Here is a 19,409-nt window from a genome sequence, read left to right as displayed (position 1 = left end):
TCCCAGCACTATTTAAGCAATTGGAATGAACACATGTAGAGGACCAAATGACATATTTGCCCCCGACACATTGCAAAATTTCGGATTTCTCGTTCCCAATTCTTTACCGTTTGCCACTCCCAGCTTTGACTTCCGCTCGACTCGACTAGTCGACTGTCTGTCTATCGCACTTTTCTTTTCTTTTCTTTTCATTCTAACCTCTTTCTTTCTTAAATAATGACAATAACGAAGTAATATTTTATTTGAAGAGACCAAATACTTTTTTTAAGCAAACAAAATACTTAAAACTAGTTTTAATACAACGTTAATGATTATTAATTACCACTCAAAATAAATATTCATGCAGTAATTAGTAATAAATTACATTCATTACTAACTCTTACCCTTGGATCCATGACTATGGCTTCAAAAGTCTGAATTTCCTGTGGGTTTCCTTGTAAAGGGATAATCCACGTTGTGATGACTATCTCTTTTGTCATCCATACACATGAAGGTAAGTAAATTTTACTAATACGATGACATCGATGGTTGTTAAGAGTCATGAAATAAATAAATAAATAATAATAATTTAAGAGACAGTATAACACAAATAGAAATTCAAACAAAGAAGAGTCTTGAAGAAGATCTCATATGTATGAAGTTGATTAAGATGATATAAGTTTTATATAAAAAAAAAATTCTTAATTATCATGCAAATTTTTAAAAAAATGTGAAAGAGGCACATCAAATAAAAAAGATAATATTTGTTCAAAGAGCAGTAGAGACATCACATTTTCTAAGAAAGGTAAAGGACAGTTCACTCACATTATAATAATTATTCAAATTTTAAATAAAAATAAATTAAAATTAAATAAATAATAATTCAAAAATTTAGTTGCAAGGGGTAAATGTTAGTATGTCACATGAAAAATGTTCAATACTTGTCATTGTAACTTGTAAGTGTGGAGATACTACGGTCTTCGGAGTATTCAATTCACATTACTTGAATTGAAAGTTGTAGTAGATTATATTGTCTGACAGAATTTCTTCTCAAACTAGAAAACAGTTTATGACACTGCTCTAGTGCCTTCTTGTTACTAGTTTCATCATTGACCATGGAGGGCAATGTTATTAAAGTTGAATTAGAAGGTGATCAACTTCAAGATTGCTCACAAGTTCAACAAATTTAATTAATTAAGTTGAAGAGATTAATTAAATTACATATAAGAAAAACTTAGGTTATATATAGTAACGTTTATAGAACATTTTTTTTCTATAGAGTTAATGTGTCGCTAAAAAAGATAAGTTAAATGCTACTAATATGATTGAAATTTATGAAAAATCATAAATTTTTGTAGATCTTACTTATTATATGTCTTTTTTCTTAATTTTGAATTTTTTTAATAAATTTTAATTATTGATAGAGAATGTGTATTAAAAAGGACGTGTTGCTAGCACTTCTCATAATTCATTTGATAGATAATTGAGTTTATTAAACATATTAATAGAAATTCAATTCATTGGTTGTTCTTATGAAGACAGCTTTGATAAAATAGATAAAATTCACTTAGGTAATTTTAATCACTATAAAAAAATACCTTAATTTCATGAGAGAGAAAAAACACAAATTAAATTATTCGATCAAGTTTCACTTAGTGTATTAGCTTTTATTCATTCAAATAATCCGAACAACATTTTTTCAATAAAACTAACAGATAGCAATTCATTATCCATTACACATTTTTTAGCATACTAAATAATAAATGAATTGTAAAATAAATAAAAAGACGCGACTCTAATTATTTGACTGAGACATAAAAATTGTGTTAGAAAATCATGTTTAATTTTTTTAATTTCTCACAAATATCTTTAGTATAAGACAATTTTGTTCAAGCAAGATCAAACATTAACACTAAATTTGATAAAAGAAAAAGAAAAAAAGAAAAAAAAATAATAGTATATTTTATTTCACTCGATTAAAAATAGCATAAAAAGAAAAAACAGTTTTAAGAAACAATTTTAAAATTTCCTCTCCTTTTTTATTTTTAATTTAAATTTAAATTTTTCTCTTGCTATTTTTCATTTAAACAACTGAAGAATAAACGTGAGACCTATGCAAACAAGAAAATTAGTACTCTCCTCATTCTAAAATGAATAAATGATCGATGTTTTAACATTAAAAAAATTATATTGATTGATTTTTTTTATTACCAGTGAAATATGAAAATATTTATTCCAATTTTGTTTTCTAATAAATATTTTTATATTAAAATATATTTAATAACACATTATTGAAATTAAATAAGAATTAAAGTAAGGATATTTCAATAAAATTGGTCCCTAATAAATACTATTGTCTTGGAGTGCTTGTTTTCTTCAATCTTTGTAAAAAAAAACTTTAAAACATAAGTCAAAATGAAATGAAGGAAATATTTTCTATAAGAATACATGCTTTTAGGATTTCATATTATTCTTGTGAGCTTCATTTTAATTTTTATGGCATTTCTAATGAATTGTTTTTACTAAAGTCAAAGTGAGTTTGTAACCTTTTCAAAAACTAAAAAGAAACAGATTTTATGAAATGTCATAGTTTTTATTTTCAAATAAAAAGATAAAGACCGTCTAATTTGAAGATGAGTACATGTCTTAAAATGTATCAATATCTTATAATGTATTTACTTATTTACTTATTTAATTATTTAATATATGTTTGTAAATAAAATAGATGCATAACAATGGTATTTAAGGGAGTCTTATTATTTTCTATTATTTTTCATCTCAAATGGAAAAGAAAGAGAAAATAAATTATTTATATGCTTTTCATTAGAAGTAATTATTCTCAAATCGGGCAGAACATATTTTTTATTCGTGTAGATACTAAATACTAAAATTCTCTTTCTTTTGTCGGAAAATCATCATCAACCAACGTTCAAAGCAACCAAAACCAAAGGAAGGGTAAGACTGTAAATCCAATATGACTTTAGGGCATTTAGGTCAGTGTAGTGCATACAGTACACTCGTGTTATGGTCCCCAACCTCGAAGAGGACGAGATTTATTATTATTCTAATTTAATAAAATAAAAAGTAATGATTTGTTATTATTTTTTTATAAGAAAAGGAGTGATTTTATTAATTAGTACTAGCACTCCATTTGAGATTCATTTAAGCTATAAATTTCTTAAATAAAGTTAAAAATTAATCTCATGCTCATGTATAATTAAAAGATAAAATTATGTATAGTTATAAGATACATATGATACAGACACAGCCGCGTGTGTATTTAAAAAGGAAAAGAAGAAAAAAGAGACAGAAGCGGCGATGGTAGCTCCGTATTTAGATTCGTACAATGCCAGCTGGCCTCCGCTAAGTCCAGCTGTCTTGCTCAGCTCACTGACGCTCAACTAAAGCTAAACACACGCACCGTATACTCAGTTCACTGCATCTGCCTTCTCTCCTGTTTCAAGTCGCACCACACCCTATCTTTTCTTTTTCTTTCTTTTTTCAGATTATAAAAAATAATAAAAGTAACATTATTATTGCCACTTCTGTAACATACTCTCTTTTTTTTTTCTTTCTGTTTTCCAATCCATAATCATCAATTTAATAAAATAGATTTTGCAGAGATGCAGGACTCATAAAAAATAATTAATAGGTTCAGATATATATTTCCTTTCTAAAATATTATGACTTTTATTAAAAAAATCATAAAAGTGTTATTTTTCATATAAAAGTAGTAATTTAATATATAATTTTATGTTCAAGTAGAAATGTGTGAGACCCAATTAAAAATATATTTTCTGAAACTCAAATATTTTTGTTTATATATAGTATAACTTATCCTTTTGCGTATGAAAGTAAATATTTATTTAAGAAGGATTTAACTCTAAAACTTTATAGTTATAGATTTGAGTTGAATAAACATGTTTTCTTTTCTAAGAATGCTCGGATTGTACTACTACCATTATCCACACGCTAGCATGCTATGGATCATCTCCACTTCCCAATAGTAAACACCTTCTCGTTATTTTTGTTTTCAGCCATCTTTAGAATGTTTTTGTAAACTCAGTTTGAAAACTGCAATCCAAACATGAACCTGGGAAATCAAGCCCTTGTGGGTGAATCTTATAGTAGTTGCCACATTAGAGTCAAGATGAAGATTAAAGAGCAATAAAAAAAAAAAAACTTAGGGAACTAATAGCACACAACTAAAAAAAAGTTCCAAGATCATGAATTGAAAATTAAATGGGGCAAAAAATACAATCAAACATTATAAGCACTTACTACAGTGCCAAATCCAAATTAATTTCCTATTGAGTATGTAGGTAAAGATTAGTGCTTTTGAGTTTGAGTCTTAATATATAATTGTGTAAAAAAATTGAAGGAAAAACTTTATAACTTACAATGATGTTATTCAGCTTTAACCAATTTATTTTTCATAAAACATACATGTGATTTATAGAAAAGCCTAAACAATTTAAGTTATTTTGAATTGATTTAAATCATGTTAATTATTTAAACTAACCTTAACTTAATCCAAATGTGTTTGAATTTGTTTAAGTGCATATTTTTCCCTATTGCACATGTAAAGATGAATTTGAAGGATACTGATACCAATGCCAATAATTTTGTCAATTATTATCTCAAAAACAATACTTAAAGAATTAGTAAATATTTTTTTTATTGAAAATCATCAAAGTAACATATTCAATCATCATTTTTTTACAATAAAAACAATACTATCACCATGATTTAACAGGTCCAATAATAATTAATCAGGTCTGATAGAAAGAATTAGTCTATGTAACATAACAAATCAAAGGTTTTTTTTTTTTTTTTTGTGAAAGGAGATGTTCACTATATAGTCTATTGATCATATTTGGAGTAGGATTGTCACCTGGGGAGATAAAAATAAAATGAAAATCCACATTTTAACAAAAGACATGCATTTTAAACGTAGTTGTGAATAGCTTGTAGACGACACCGTTTTTGTAACTGTGATACTCGTATCGCAGACAGAGTTAACCGATCCAAATATTAGTTTTGTAATTGTAACGTTTTGTGTCCTGGCCAAAACCACTGGACGGAAACGGAGAAGAAGAAGCCGAAGCGCGCAAATTGAGAGAAGATGAGTAGAAACGATTCCAAGTACTTCTCCACCACCAAGAAGGGTGAAATCCCTGAGCTCAAAGAAGAGCTCAATTCGCAGTACAAGGTTTTTTTTTTTCCCATTCTCCAGATCCATACACTTTTTTCTTTTCCTTTCGTTTCTCGATCTCATTTTTGGATGCTTCGCCCGATCCTTCGCACTGCATTTTCGTTTCCTTTCATTTTGAGCTTTAAATATCAGAGAATTCGCCAATACGTAAACAGTGACTGAATGAATAAGATTGAATATTCCGATTTATACAAATGTGCATTGATATTTTATATTTAGCCGTCTTCGTTTATGTTTTAATTTTAAATTATGATCCCCGTGGATTTTGTGTCTTAACTTTTATAACTTCCACTATGCTATGATATTCACTTAATTAACCTATGCATCCCTTTGCTATGTTCATGTTTTCCTTTTACGATTTTTATTGTTAGCGTATGTGAATTTTGTATCATTCTATCAATTGTCATCACCGAGCACGCGATTGGGTATTATATTACATCACTGTATTGGTAAGATTTGTTGATGTTCTGATTAACAGCTGATCACAATGGGATTTCTGTTTCACTGTTTTGAATTGGTGGACATGTTTTATTGGAAGTCTTTGTCTCTCTATTGTTGCCATAGTTGAAAATTGCATGTAAGGAGGCATGGGAATTTTACTTCTCCTTTTTCATGTTTTGTAGGATAAAAGAAAAGATGCCGTGAAAAAGGTGATTGCCGCAATGACTGTCGGTAAGGATGTCTCGTCATTGTTCACAGATGTGGTGAATTGCATGCAAACAGAGAATTTGGAGCTGAAAAAGTTGGTTTACTTATATCTGATCAATTATGCAAAGAGCCAGCCTGATCTTGCGATACTTGCAGTGAATACATTTGTGAAGGTAAAAGCAGGAATTACCATTACTTTGCTTGTTTGTAACTTTGTATATTGGTTTCCTCATTCCTGGCTTCTCTCCACCATATATTTCCTTTTCCCTCCCCATCTAGCGCTGCCAACTTTAATACTATAACTTATATTTTATCATGTGTATTTCATTAACCCTCAGGGTGGTTTCCCCCCACCCCAAATAGAGATGTTTATTGAATAGATAATAATACTCATGAACTGAGTGTTGTTCCCTGACTCTCTTTGATGGAAGCGAATCTGAATTTGTTTGTTGCATTTTTTTTTAATTTCATTTTATATAATGATGCACAGGATTCACAAGATCCAAATCCTTTAATTCGTGCCTTAGCTGTACGGACAATGGGCTGTATTCGTGTCGATAAAATTACTGAGTATCTATGTGATCCCCTTCAAAGATGCCTAAAGGTACTCACACAGGGCTGTTATAATTCTCATGTGTCTAGTATTGGGTTTGAAAATTACACTATAGATTTCTTATTGTGTTGATATCAGTGACAAAGTGTTTTTAGGGCCACCTATTTGTAACCCTTACTTGTATGTGATATGTTGACAGGACGATGATCCATATGTTCGTAAGACAGCAGCTATTTGTGTTGCAAAGCTTTATGATATAAATGCAGAGTTAGTTGAGGACAGGGGTTTTTTGGATTCTCTGAAGGATTTGATATCTGATAACAATCCAATGGTTGTAGCTAATGCGGTGGCAGCGCTTGCTGAAATTCAGGAAAATAGTAGTAGACCCATCTTTGAGCTCACTAGTAGCACACTCTCAAAGCTCCTCACTGCTTTAAATGAATGTACAGAGTAAGTTTATGTTTTATATATCTGTTACCATAATTGAAATTGAAAATACGTTTGACTTTAGCTATAGTGTGACTTCTCTTCCTCTAGTAGCAGCTGGTTTACTTATGATTTTGTTGCCTCAGGGCAATATATGTTAACAAACCATCCTTTGTAGAGATTATAATATAATAATAGCAAATGGGGGTGACAGTCTTGACTCTTGAGGAAGCCGTGAGGGAATCTCTTGTATCATAAGACCAAAAAGTTTCACTGCATTATTTTGTCCAGTTAATTGTGCAGTTTACTAGTCATTGCTTTAGTTGTCATCATCTTGTCTTTTTCCTAATCCATCTTTGAAGTTTGATCACATATTGCTTCAATGAGTCTAACATAACTTGCTTTTACTTAATGTGCCAGATGGGGTCAAGTTTTTATACTGGATGCTCTTTCTAGATACAAGGCAGCTGATGCTCGTGAGGCAGAAAACATAGTAGAAAGAGTTACACCTCGGTTACAGCATGCCAATTGTGCAGTTGTACTATCAGCTGTTAAGGTGATTTTTTTCTGAAACTTTTTCTTTTATGTTTCCATGTGTCAGTGTTAATCCTTTAGAAATGACATTTTTCCTGGTTTACTAACCACAGTATATAATAACATGTAGATGATCCTTCAACAAATGGAGCTCATCACCAGTACTGATGTTGCTCGGAATCTTTGCAAAAAGATGGCTCCTCCTCTTGTGACATTACTCTCGGCAGAACCTGAGATACAGTATGTTGCCCTGCGGAATATCAATCTTATAGTACAAAGAAGACCAACAATTCTTGCACATGAAATTAAGGTAGCGGTTTAAATTTTAGTTTGTGAAATTTTCAGAGCTATAATAAATTTATAATACACTTGGGCATTGGTGAAAAACTTCTGTACCCCGTTGTGGAGGATGCAGTGATATTGGAGCTCTTTTTCTGTCTGTAGGTGTTCTTCTGCAAGTACAATGATCCCATCTATGTGAAAATGGAAAAGTTAGAAATTATGATAAAACTCGCTTCAGACCGAAATATAGATCAGGCAAGCATTACTTTCTTTCAGTTTGTGTTTCTCTCCCCCTCAACATTTTTTTTATTTGGTAAAAACTGATTTCTAGTGTTTTTTGTGAAAACTGCACCCATGACCAAAGATGTGTTAATCATTTATCCTATCCCATGGATAAAACTTATTCTTTAGCCATTTTAATTCTTTCATTGTTATAGTTCTGTTTTGGAGGATAATTTATCCTTGTACTTTCGTCCTGCTCTTTAATGAAATATCTTCTATTGAAAACAAGCTATCCTTTTACATTAATGAAACTAACATTCCGTTTCTTCGTTTGAAACAGAATTGCACCTTTATCATTTGTGTATCCATTTAATTTAGTAGAACTGTTTTTCCTTGTAAAACTTTTGGTCCCTCCAACGTAAAACTCTTTGATATACCAAACATGGATCACTCATGACAGTTTTTGTGGTAAAACTTTTGGTCCTTGCAGCTTTATTCTATTTGGTTTATTATGTATGGGGTCACTTTTGATTTTTGTTGACCTTTCGATAACGATATTGGCAGGTTTTATTGGAATTTAAGGAGTATGCTACTGAAGTTGATGTAGATTTCGTTAGAAAAGCTGTTCGTGCAATTGGTCGTTGTGCCATCAAATTAGAAAGAGCAGCTGAAAGATGTATTAGTGTTTTGCTTGAATTGATCAAGATAAAAGTAAATTACGTGGTTCAAGAGGCTATCATTGTTATCAAAGATATATTTAGAAGATACCCCAACACGTACTACTACTATAATCATTTCTTATCTTTCTATTGGGAGGGGGGGGGGGGGGGAGAGAAAAGAATCCAAAGTGAGCATTTATTATCATATTTATACTTTATTTTAACCTGTTTCATTTTTGCAGATATGAGTCCATAATTGCAACACTTTGTGAGAACTTAGATACCCTGGATGAGCCTGAAGCCAAGGTTTTTGTGTGCCTTTGCAGTTGTCATTTTTGCATTTGCATGCATATGCTTATCTTTTCATCCACTTTCCTTTGTGGATAGGCATCGATGATCTGGGTTATTGGTGAATATGCGGAGAGAATTGACAATGCTGATGAGCTTCTTGAAAGTTTCTTGGAAAGTTTCCCTGAAGAACCTGCACAAGTCCAACTACAATTGTTGACAGCTACTGTAAAACTTTTCCTTAAGAAGCCAACTGAAGGCCCACAGCAGATGATTCAGGTCCTGCTACATAATGCATGTTTTGTTCACACGTGTGTGACTTGTTTTTTCAATTGAAATGGATATATTTAGTACTCTATCTTTTGGTAGCATTTCTCTACCTTTGATCTCCTCAAACTTCCATCTGTGAATTATAGATAGGGTTAACAAGCAAGATGTACTGACCTTTCTCAAGCAAAACCAAGTTGGAATACCCTTTTTACTAAGCATGCAAATCTATTCATTCCTTTCCCTCTTTCTTGATGTGTATATAAAAAAAAAATGTTTTATTGTCAGTTGTTTTATATCTTAGATAATTGTGTGCTTTCCTTGTTTTAGAAACTTGTATGGTTTTTCTACTACAATCACCACTGCACACTTGTTTTCCTCCATGTTATGGTCTGCAAATGCATCCTATTTTTTTTCAAGACAAAAAAAGAAGGAATCCCAGCATTATTTGAGAATGGATCTTTGAGATTTATATCTAAAACAATTCCCAAAATTATAGTAACCAAGTATGAAAGACAAATCTACCATTCTATCATCACTTATCTAAGTTGGTTTTAAGAGTCTCCTTTATATTGTTCCATAAAAAGGCTAGCAGCTGTTTCATGTTTATTCTTCATATTCATCTATTCTAAGTTTCACTTTATTGTTAATCATCACAGGTTGTTTTGAACAATGCCACTGTGGAAACAGATAATCCTGATTTGCGAGATCGTGCATACATATATTGGCGTCTCCTCTCAACTGACCCTGAGGTTTGATTACTTGATTCAGAATCCTGTCTCTTTTGTCTGTGACCTTTCCAACATGTGGCCAATCTGTTGAGTCGCATACCCGACTGAAGATTGAATTGTCAAGCTGAATTTAACTATTAACTATTTACAGAGAAGTTATTCATTTGTTTTATCATTCTGTGCAAAGGATTAGGTATACACACTATGATTGACCATTTGTCAGTCATTAAATAAACTTCAGTGCCTAAGCACATGCAAATGATAGTTCCTTGATGTACCTTGCTTATCTTCTGCAGGCAGCTAAGGATGTTGTGTTAGCTGAGAAGCCTGTGATAACTGATGACTCAAACCAACTTGATCCTTCTCTACTTGACGAGCTTCTTGTCAACATTGCTACATTATCTTCTGTCTATCACAAGCCCCCAGATGCATTTGTAACCCGCACACACTCGTCTGCCCAGAAAACCGAAGACGATGACTATCCTGAGGGAAGTGAAACAGGGTATTCTGAGTCACCTGGAAATCCTGCTAATGGCCCTGCTTCACCTCCTAGTGCCAGCTATTCAGCACCTGCGTCTGTTGCACCGGCATCGCCTCCACCTACTGCGCCTGTGCCTGATTTACTTGGTGATTTGATGGGCACAGATAATAGTTCTATTGTTCCTCTTGATGAGCCAGCTACTTCTACTGGGTGAGTGAAACTAGGAAGTAAATTGTGGTTTTTCCTACCGTAATATGCTATGCCCTTTAGAAGTGTTGCATTTAATTTATTTTATGATTAAAATATTATTTCTTTTGTATAGAAAATAGTGATTAATGATAATTTTCGTGATGTCACAGTCTATTAATAAAATATTAATACTTTTTCCAAATGAGCTTGGGAAAACCTATCAACATTCGTAACGATTTATCTGTTTCAGAAACCTTCATTACTTTGCATTTTATGAAATCATGCTTAATTAGATCTTTCTGACCTGCTTACAGACCTCCATTGTCTATTGTACTTCCCACCTCAGTTGGTCATGGTTTTCAAATCAGTGCACAGCTGACCAGGCAAGATGGCCAAATATTTTACAGCATGTTGTTTGAGAACAATACTCATGTTCCACTTGATGGCTTCATGATTCAATTTAACAAGAACACATTTGGTCTAGCAGCTGCTGGACCCCTCCAGGTTATTATTGCCTGATGCCCATATAGTTTTACTTAGAGATTTCTATCAAAATAAGTTCTAATAGATGGCTAGTTGCCTTTCAGGTTCCACAATTGCAACCTGGAACCTCAACTAGGACACTCCTTCCTATGGTTATGTTCCAGAACATGTCCCAAGGTCCTCCTAGCTCACTTTTGCAGGTTGCTGTAAAAAACAACCAACAGCCTGTGTGGTATTTTAATGATAAATTCTCATTCCATGTACTTTTTACTGAGGATGGTAGAATGGAACGTTCCGCTTTCTTAGAGGTATTCCTTTTCATTCATTTGCTCCTTTCACACTGCAATAAACTTTTTATTTTTTGGTGAATAAAATTTTCATTTTTTTTCTTTCTTTAATGGGACTATTTTTATACTTGTTACAAAGAAGGCTGAGGACAATGTGAAACTTTGTACAAATTCAATAACTTTGCCCCATTTTATGAAATTGAAAGCTGATCATCAACTGTATTACAGACTTGGAGGTCCCTTCCTGATTCAAACGAGGTTTCCAAGGACTTCCCAGACATTGTGATTGGCGGTGTGGAAGCGACACTGGATCGACTAGCTGCATCAAACGTGTTCTTTATTGCAAAGCGCAAGAATGCAAACCAGGATGTGTTTTACTTCTCAGCTAAGATTCCTCGAGGGATACCATTATTAATTGAACTTACCACAATGGCCGGAAACCCTGGCGTCAAATGTGCAATCAAGACACCAAGCCCTGAAATGTCAGCATTTTTCTTCGAAGCCATCGAGACTCTTCTCAGGAGCTAATATTACCGCTATTATTATTTTTTTATTTATGTTGTAATTTTTTCATTTAATTTTGTTTATACATTGTTTTTATTAGCATCTTTGATAGATATTTTGGACAGGGGTTGTGAGTCCGAATTTTTTTACACTATATATAGCTGTGGTCTTGTGGACAGCGTTGGTTGGAAGGTTGGGTGGTTTGTAATATTCTGCTTTATTTGTAAAAACAATGATTACTTAGATGCTATTAACATTTTGTATCAAATTACATGTTATTTACATAAAATTATAAAATTGGCTTGCTCCTGGAGAAGTTTTGAGAGGATCAAGGGAGGTTAAAATTTAAAACTGAACAAACACATGCCAATAATAGAGTAAATTATATTCTGTGGATGAAAGAAAACATAGATAATGATGTTTTTTTATTTTATTTTTTATCTTTAGGTTGGAGAGAAAGTGAAAGAAAAATGAGATGAGTTGACTTCTAGAAATAAAAATTCAATTTTTTTTAGTCCTCCATTTCTATTTTATTTGGTTTTTATAGTTTTATGATTTTACCTTTTTAGTCTTTATAGTTTGAAAGTGATGTTTTTAATTTTTTTAATTTATATTTTAATTCTCTTTTAGTGTCTGTAGTTTAAAAGTATTCTTTTTAGTCCTTATAGTTTAATTCTCTTTTAGTCTTTATTAAAAAGTATATAAAACTAATTAGTTACAAATTAGTTATAAATTATCAATTATTTTTTTATTACAAATTATCTTAAGATAAATTAGTTACGAATTACTTGCTAATATTCTTGTAGTTAATTGTAATTGATAATATTGCTCATATTTTAATGATAAGGACTAAAATAGAATTAAATAAAAAGTATAGGAATTAAAATTATCACTTTTCAATTATAGGGACTAAAAGAGAATTAAAAACAAATTATAAAAACTAAAAAAATTACACTATAAAAATTAAAAGAGAATTAAAATGTAAATTATAAGGATTAAAAAAATTACTTTCAAACTATAAAAATGAAAAAGATAAGAATCGTGGAATTATAGGGACCAAATGAGTAATTTAAAGTTTATTTTAAAATATATATTGTACTTCCTTCATATATAATTTCTTAACCATTGTGAACGATTATAAAAATCTCTTCCAATGATATTTTAGCTTCTTTTACAGCTTTAAATACTACGTGTAGTTAATTTTGAATGGCACATTACTTTGCTGCTGCTTTTGTTTGAGACACGACATCCTTTTTCTTCATGCCTTTTGTTGATATTTTCTCCCCAACTATGAGTAATACTTAATGTCTTGGACTCCTTTTGACCAAAAAAATAGTGATTATTTAATATTTGCACAAAGAATATTCTAAATATGTCATAACCATTGGTCACTTTTTTTAATTCTTCTTGTTGGTTGTTAACAAAAAAAATTGTTCTTATACCCTTGTTTATAAAAGTAAATTTGCAGACCATTTTTTTAATGTCTTTAGTGATTTTAAAGTATAAAATGACGTTTTAAATAAGCTGATTATTAGCTTCAAAATTTCATAAACTATCTTTATTTTTAACTTTCAAGGTCACAAAGTTGATAATAAATATTTAAAATTAGCTACTAATTATGTTGAGAATTACCACATAAAATTTATAAAAAAAAAATGGTCATGCATTAAAATAGATTTAAATATACACTTCCTTTTCTTTTAAAATTTTAAATTAACGTTTTGAATAAGCTGATTATTAGCTTTATTAGCTTTAAGATTTCATGTACAATCTTCATTTTATCTTTCAAGGTCAGAAAGTTAATAATAAATATTTAAAATTAGCTACTAAATATGTTGAGAATTACCACACAAGATTTGATTTTATGAAAAAATACTCATGCATTAAAATGATATTTTTAAGGCTTGATTTGTCCTTTTAAAGTTTAAATAGTCTTACTTAATTTTAAAATTTTATTTATTTTTTAAAAAAACTTTTTAAGAAGGTTTAAAATGACTTCTAAATAATCTAATAAGTTTTATACGAATATGAACTTTTTTAAAGCATTAAATTGAACAATAAATGCATAAATTTAAATTATTGTATCAAATTTTTTTATATAATAATAATAATAATATTCACTTATAAAAATATAATAATAATATTTAGTCAAATAGATAATAAATTCACTTGCTAACTAAATTTATAAAAAAGGTTTTACTTGAAATGTTTTTTTCTAGTATAACTTTTCATTTTTATTATTAAACCAAAACTTATACTAGGTTTTAATATGTTTCTTCTCATTAAATTAAAATTTATATTGATTTAATAAAACTAATATGTACTTGAGTATCATTTCTTTATGAGGTGTATTTGTTTTGAAGGAGGGAAATAATATACAAGAAAATTTTCTACTCTATTCTATGGAACTCACAACTCTTACCCTCTCCTTTAATTAAAAAAAATCTTCAATTTCTCTTGCTGTGTATTTCTTCTTAGCATCGTATCGAATTAAATTAGATAACTTAAAATATGACGTGTGGTGTGGATTTTGCCAAGTATTGAACATACGTGCTTTAATCACAGCATAGCAGCAAGTGCAGTTGTGATAAGGAATGTACCGCGAAGCGAAGTGTAGAAAGAGAAACTGAATTCAATGGCGCCACTTTCATTGCCTCTGAATTTGAAATGGACGCCGTTGAGTGTGAAGGCCACCGCCACCGCCACCACCACCAGCAAGGTCCCTGAGGTGCCGCTGCCGGAGAAGATCCGCAACTCTAGAATCCTCGTCCTCGGCGGAACGGGTCGGGTCGGAGGATCCACTGCCATTGCACTCTCCAACTTATGTCCCGATCTTCAAATCCTCGTCGCCGGCAGAAACAGGTGATTAACAGTGCACGTGCATCACACGTGCGCCTCTAAATTGCGTTTGTAGATAATTCCAATTCTAATTCGTAATTCGTAACACGTGTCACAGGGAGAAAGGTGAAGTTCTCACTGCAAAACTTGGCGGCAATTCAGAATTCGCTCGCGTTGACATCGACGACGTGAATTCGCTGGAAACTGCATTGAAGAGTAAAATTGCACTCGCTACCAGTCACCGTTGTTCTTTGTCTTGTGCTTATGAATTGAAAATCGATCATGAATGTTGTTATTGTAAATGCGAATCTGTGCAGATGTAGATCTCGTAGTTCATGCCGCTGGTCCCTTCCAACAAGCAGAAAGGTGTAGCGTGCTTGAAGCTGCAATAAATACTCAGGTACCTTTTTATTTTCCATCATCGTTTCTGAATTATAATGTTTATTTCCATAAAATAAAAAAAATCTGGCTCTGTGCATGCATTTTCAGTTATACACAATCTATATTGATCGTATGTTTTTTTGGCGCAGACTGCGTATCTTGATGTCTGTGATGACACAAGCTATGCATGGCGCGCAAAATCCTTCATGAATAGGGCGTTGGATGCAAATGTTCCGGCTATAACAACCGGAGGAATATACCCTGGAATTAGCAATGGTGCTTACCTATCTATCCGCATTGTTCTTCTGTTCCCAAATAGGAACCAGAATTATTATGAAAATCATTTGATCACCAAGTTAGGGGAGGTCGTGATTTATGTTGAACGAGAATCTTTTTGCATCTGCTGTATTTTGGTTGCTAACACTTCCTACAATTTTGTCACAGTCATGGCAGCAGAGCTAGTCCGTGCTGCAAATGAAAGTGAAGATAAGCCTGAGAGGCTAAGGTTGGTGGATCCCCTCACAATTCCAAAGTTTTATGATTTCTTTATTTAAATGTAAATGTGAATGTATTTTGGTTGATATGTCATTGCTTATCTTACCAGTTGGATATATCATAATATGTTGAATTCCTTGATATGTTAATTGTTATGCCCAGATCGTGTAAGATAATTGAGAATGTAATGTAACATAGTGCACGTCAAATACATCCTTAAAGTTCTTCTATGTCATTCAATTATTTACGTTATGGTATGTAGGGACTAAGTTTTTTCATTAATTTAATGTAGATAATTTTTTCTAATTCTTTGCTGAGGTGAATAAGCATAGACAGAAAAATGACAAAAGATCCAGAAATGACAAGAGGAATATTTTTGTTTGTTTATTTTCTGAGCTTCATGTTGATTCAGCCACTTATAAGCTACTATGGTCAAATCAGATTCTACTACTACACAGCTGGAACTGGTGGTGCTGGCCCAACCATCTTAGCCACAAGCTTCTTGCTGTTGGGAGAGGAAGTAGTTGCATATAACAAAGGTTGTCGTCTAAAGAGTTTGTACAAGTTAATTATTTTATCTAGATTAAATTACCATTTTGTTTGTAGGATTAAATGATGATGCTGGAATGTTCAACTAGGAGAAAAGATCAGAATGAGGCCATATAGTGGAATGCTCAACGTTGACTTTGGAAAAGGAATTGGCAAAAGAGATGTTTATCTATTGTAAGTTTGTCGATATATAGAAAGCATTGGAAGTCGGAATACCCCCTGAAACCTAATTCAAAAACAAAATAAAAATAGTAAATCTTCATTGAATTTGCTTTAAATCATTGTAATGTGCAAGCTGTGAAGGCCATTTCTGATTCTTTACCAAGCTTCCACAGTAGGATTTAAAAGAAAATTGGTACTGCTTCAGTCATATATGATATATGGTCCACAACAAATTGATTTAATTACCCCTATATATTTGCTTTCTTCAGAAATTAGGATTCCTGTTTTCAGGAATTTACCAGAGGTTAGCAGTGCTCATGAGATTCTAGGAGTGCCAAGTGTAAGTGCTCGATTTGGAACAGCACCATTTTTCTGGAATTGGGGAATGGAAGCTATGACAAAACTTCTTCCTTCGGTATGCTCTTGAATCACTTGGATTGACTTGGTTGCAGATAAGTGCAATTGCTAACAATATGCATGAAAATATTCTATCAATACAATATTGCTTTTGATAGGCTACTCACTCTATTATGAAACGGTACTACAAAATTTTGATGCATCATATAACAAGTGTTTTGACTTGTGATTAAACATGCAGGAATTTCTGAGAGACAGAAATAAAGTCCAAAGTTTGGTTCAGTTGTTTGATCCTGTTGTTCGAGCAGTGGATGGGATTGCTGGAGAACGCGTATCAATGAGGGTGAGGAGAATGCAAAGGGTTAAACTAGTACTCGTTTAACCATTTTTTCACTCTCCAAGTTACGCAGTTGTTGTGATGTTTGTAAAGTGCGTATATAAACTAATTATTTACGTTTACCCCCCAAAAATCTTTTTTCTTATCTAATGGACAGGTTGATTTGGAGTGCGCAAGTGGACGCAATACTGTTGGTATATTCAGTCATAGAAGACTTTCAGTGTAAGTTTTCCTTTTCTCTATTTTTTGGGTGAAATCATGCTTACATTAAGCTAGCTTTTGTCACTTGCGTAAATTATCAAAACATTTTTTTTTTGTATTATGTCAATAAATTTAAGAGATGATTTTTTTGAAATATTTTTTAATACAATTTTTTTTTTATGAATTTTGTTCTTTATATAAAAGTGAAGTATATAATATCAAATCTACCTCACCTTTATAGAAAGAATAAAATCATGAAAAAAAGTGTAAATAATCAATTCATTAAATGGATTTATATCATTATTAAAAGGATTATAGTAATGTTGTAATTACAGTTTTAATTATCCTGATAAACGCCTTAACTTATGTTATTAATGTGAGGAGCTTTGTTAGTTTGCAAGTTAATATAGCTTGGGAAAATGTTTCATAAATATCCCATATCCTATCTTATACCTAGAAAGAAAAAAAAAAAGGAATAATAAGGTTCAGAATGATGATATTTTGACATCCCACAACAACTCTTATTTCTTTTTATCTCTCTTCATATCATATCATATAATTTATCATACTTATATTTTTTTCTTGTTTTTTCTCTCTCTCTCATTAGATGTCTACTAACATTTGGGTGTCAAAATATATTTTTTCTAAGGATTATGATGTAATAGGAAGAGATAGATAGGGAGAAAGGAAAAATGTTAGTGAGGTGTTTAAAATAAGGAACAATTCATGTATCATTAATCAGCTTGAGCCACTCAGTTTATTATATTTTTATTTTGAAAAACTTGAATGAACTTTTCATTCGGCAGGTCTGTAAATAAATATTCAATTTAAAAAAAAAAAATACTCTAAAAAATCTTTTTTTTTTAAGAAAAGGACTGAGGCTGCATCAAAAGTAAGAGGTGCATCCCAGCTATAATTACATCCTTTTATTTTAAAATAAAATGATCTAACCGTGCAACAATACCTGTGCTTTCTTTGTTAATGTAACATGAAAAGCAAAAATGATGAGCGAACACCTTTACTCTATATCATACTAAGAATGATTTTAATTGATTGACAGTGGAAAAACTTTTACATGCACACCTATTAAATTCTGTTTATTTTGGTCTATCGCATCTGTACAATTTTACCACATGAACAACTGCGGGGAGAACAACGAATTTGACAAGTGATGTAGACTGACTATGGGGAATTTAGCATTTTTGCTATAAATTGTGCATGCTATGAGATACTAATTTCATAAACCCGGATTATAGTTTATTTCTACTAGTAATGAGTAATGACGAATGCAATGTGCACGTTTTTCAGATCTGTAGGAATTGCAACAGCTGCTTTTGCACTTGCAATTCTTGAAGGAAGCACGCAGCCAGGAGTTTGGTTTCCTGAAGAGGTATGTGTAATTGTGTATCCAATTCTCATTATTTTTTACGTAATTTAAAAGTGTAATATTGAACTTTTGGGCAAACAAATTTTGCTACCTGCCATATTATAATTTCATCGAATTCTACATGCAGGCTCAAGGAATTCCAATTGAAGCAAGAGAAGTTCTTCTCAAGCGTGCTAGCCAGGGAACGTTTAACTTTATAATGAACAGGTAAACTTTCTAATCCTAGTGCTGGTGTTCTGTGTCATTGGTGACTTATTTTGGAAATATTTAACCATTTTTTTTGTTTTATTTTTCTTGCTTTCTGAAAAATAAACAGGTCACCATGGATGGTTGAAACGAATCCAAAAGAGTTTGGGTTAGGAATATACTTATAAGTCTTCCCGTACCAAAGCAAAAGTGATATTCGCTAAACAAAAAGTTATTGTACTGCGAGGCTGTAAGTGTATAATTCTTGAGACATCGTTCATTTTCATGCATGTATGGGATTAATCGATGAGATGCCCATAAGAACCAGGCACACTATGCCTATCTATTTGGTTTTGCTAGATGAAAATGAGCTACAACCTTCTCCAGTAAAAAAAAAAAAAAAAGAACCACAAAATTTTGTTATGTGTTAGGATTTTTTTGAAGATTTTTTCAAGTTACTTCTATATTTTCCTTTTTATTTTTCCAAAGAAACTGAAAAGCAACCTAAGAACTGCCAATGTTTTTCTTAAGAAAAACTACTGAAGCAATAATTGATTGAAACTAGCAACACCTTGAAATTCTGGATGATTTATTAAAATTTATTAAAAATATCAATTTTAGTGAATCCTACTTTCAAATAAGCAAGAAGTAAGACTCACTTAAATTGGTGATTTGCTATAAGTTTCATTATCACACCATTCATTATTTTTTATTAAATTTTATATAAGTAAAACTTTATTTTAATGGTGAGATCCATTCAATTTAAAA

General features: G+C 31.5%; 2 protein-coding genes across 2 annotated transcripts; both read left to right on the top strand.

Moving 5' to 3' along the window:
• Positions 1-4,962: 4,962 nt before the first annotated feature.
• LOC100784577 (beta-adaptin-like protein C) lies at positions 4,963-12,016 on the top strand. The gene is made up of 15 exons (XM_003540319.5): positions 4,963-5,191; positions 5,818-6,015; positions 6,333-6,446; positions 6,595-6,845; positions 7,242-7,377; positions 7,486-7,665; positions 7,800-7,892; positions 8,424-8,635; positions 8,761-8,824; positions 8,906-9,085; positions 9,733-9,825; positions 10,101-10,495; positions 10,789-10,978; positions 11,062-11,265; positions 11,473-12,016. The coding sequence occupies exons 1-15, from the start codon at positions 5,105-5,107 to the stop codon at positions 11,770-11,772; spliced, it is 2,697 nt and encodes an 898-aa protein (XP_003540367.1). The 5' UTR covers positions 4,963-5,104; the 3' UTR covers positions 11,773-12,016.
• Positions 12,017-14,152: 2,136 nt separating this feature from the next.
• On the top strand, positions 14,153-19,000 carry LOC100781532 (uncharacterized). Its single transcript, XM_003540313.5, has 13 exons — positions 14,153-14,610; positions 14,705-14,802; positions 14,904-14,986; positions 15,117-15,243; positions 15,412-15,472; positions 15,904-16,001; positions 16,101-16,185; positions 16,465-16,588; positions 16,772-16,873; positions 17,025-17,089; positions 18,377-18,458; positions 18,583-18,662; positions 18,772-19,000. Exons 1-13 carry the CDS (start codon positions 14,384-14,386, stop codon positions 18,827-18,829), a joined length of 1,290 nt encoding a protein of 429 aa, XP_003540361.1. The 5' UTR covers positions 14,153-14,383; the 3' UTR covers positions 18,830-19,000.
• The last annotated feature ends 409 nt before the right edge of the window (positions 19,001-19,409 follow it).

Source organism: Glycine max, chromosome 12 (genome assembly GCF_000004515.6).
Source record: "Glycine max cultivar Williams 82 chromosome 12, Glycine_max_v4.0, whole genome shotgun sequence".
NCBI lineage: Eukaryota > Viridiplantae > Streptophyta > Magnoliopsida > Fabales > Fabaceae > Glycine > Glycine max.
This window is presented reverse-complemented; position numbering and strand designations above follow the sequence as displayed.

What these genes read in the sequence shown, in the direction of transcription:
- LOC100784577 (XM_003540319.5), top strand. Translation starts at nt 5,105, where the DNA reads ATGAGTAGAAACGATTCCAAGTACTTCTCCACCACCAAGAAGGGTGAA. An exon ending in CAGTGAATACATTTGTGAAG is followed by an intron (nt 6,016 to 6,332) that starts GTAAAAGCAGGA and finishes AATGATGCACAG; the next exon opens with GATTCACAAGATCCAAATCC. An exon ending in TTGTACTATCAGCTGTTAAG is followed by an intron (nt 7,378 to 7,485) that starts GTGATTTTTTTC and finishes AATAACATGTAG; the next exon opens with ATGATCCTTCAACAAATGGA.
- LOC100781532 (XM_003540313.5), top strand. Translation starts at nt 14,384, where the DNA reads ATGGCGCCACTTTCATTGCCTCTGAATTTGAAATGGACGCCGTTGAGT. An exon ending in ATACCCTGGAATTAGCAATG is followed by an intron (nt 15,244 to 15,411) that starts GTGCTTACCTAT and finishes ATTTTGTCACAG; the next exon opens with TCATGGCAGCAGAGCTAGTC. An exon ending in AAAAGAGATGTTTATCTATT is followed by an intron (nt 16,186 to 16,464) that starts GTAAGTTTGTCG and finishes TCCTGTTTTCAG; the next exon opens with GAATTTACCAGAGGTTAGCA.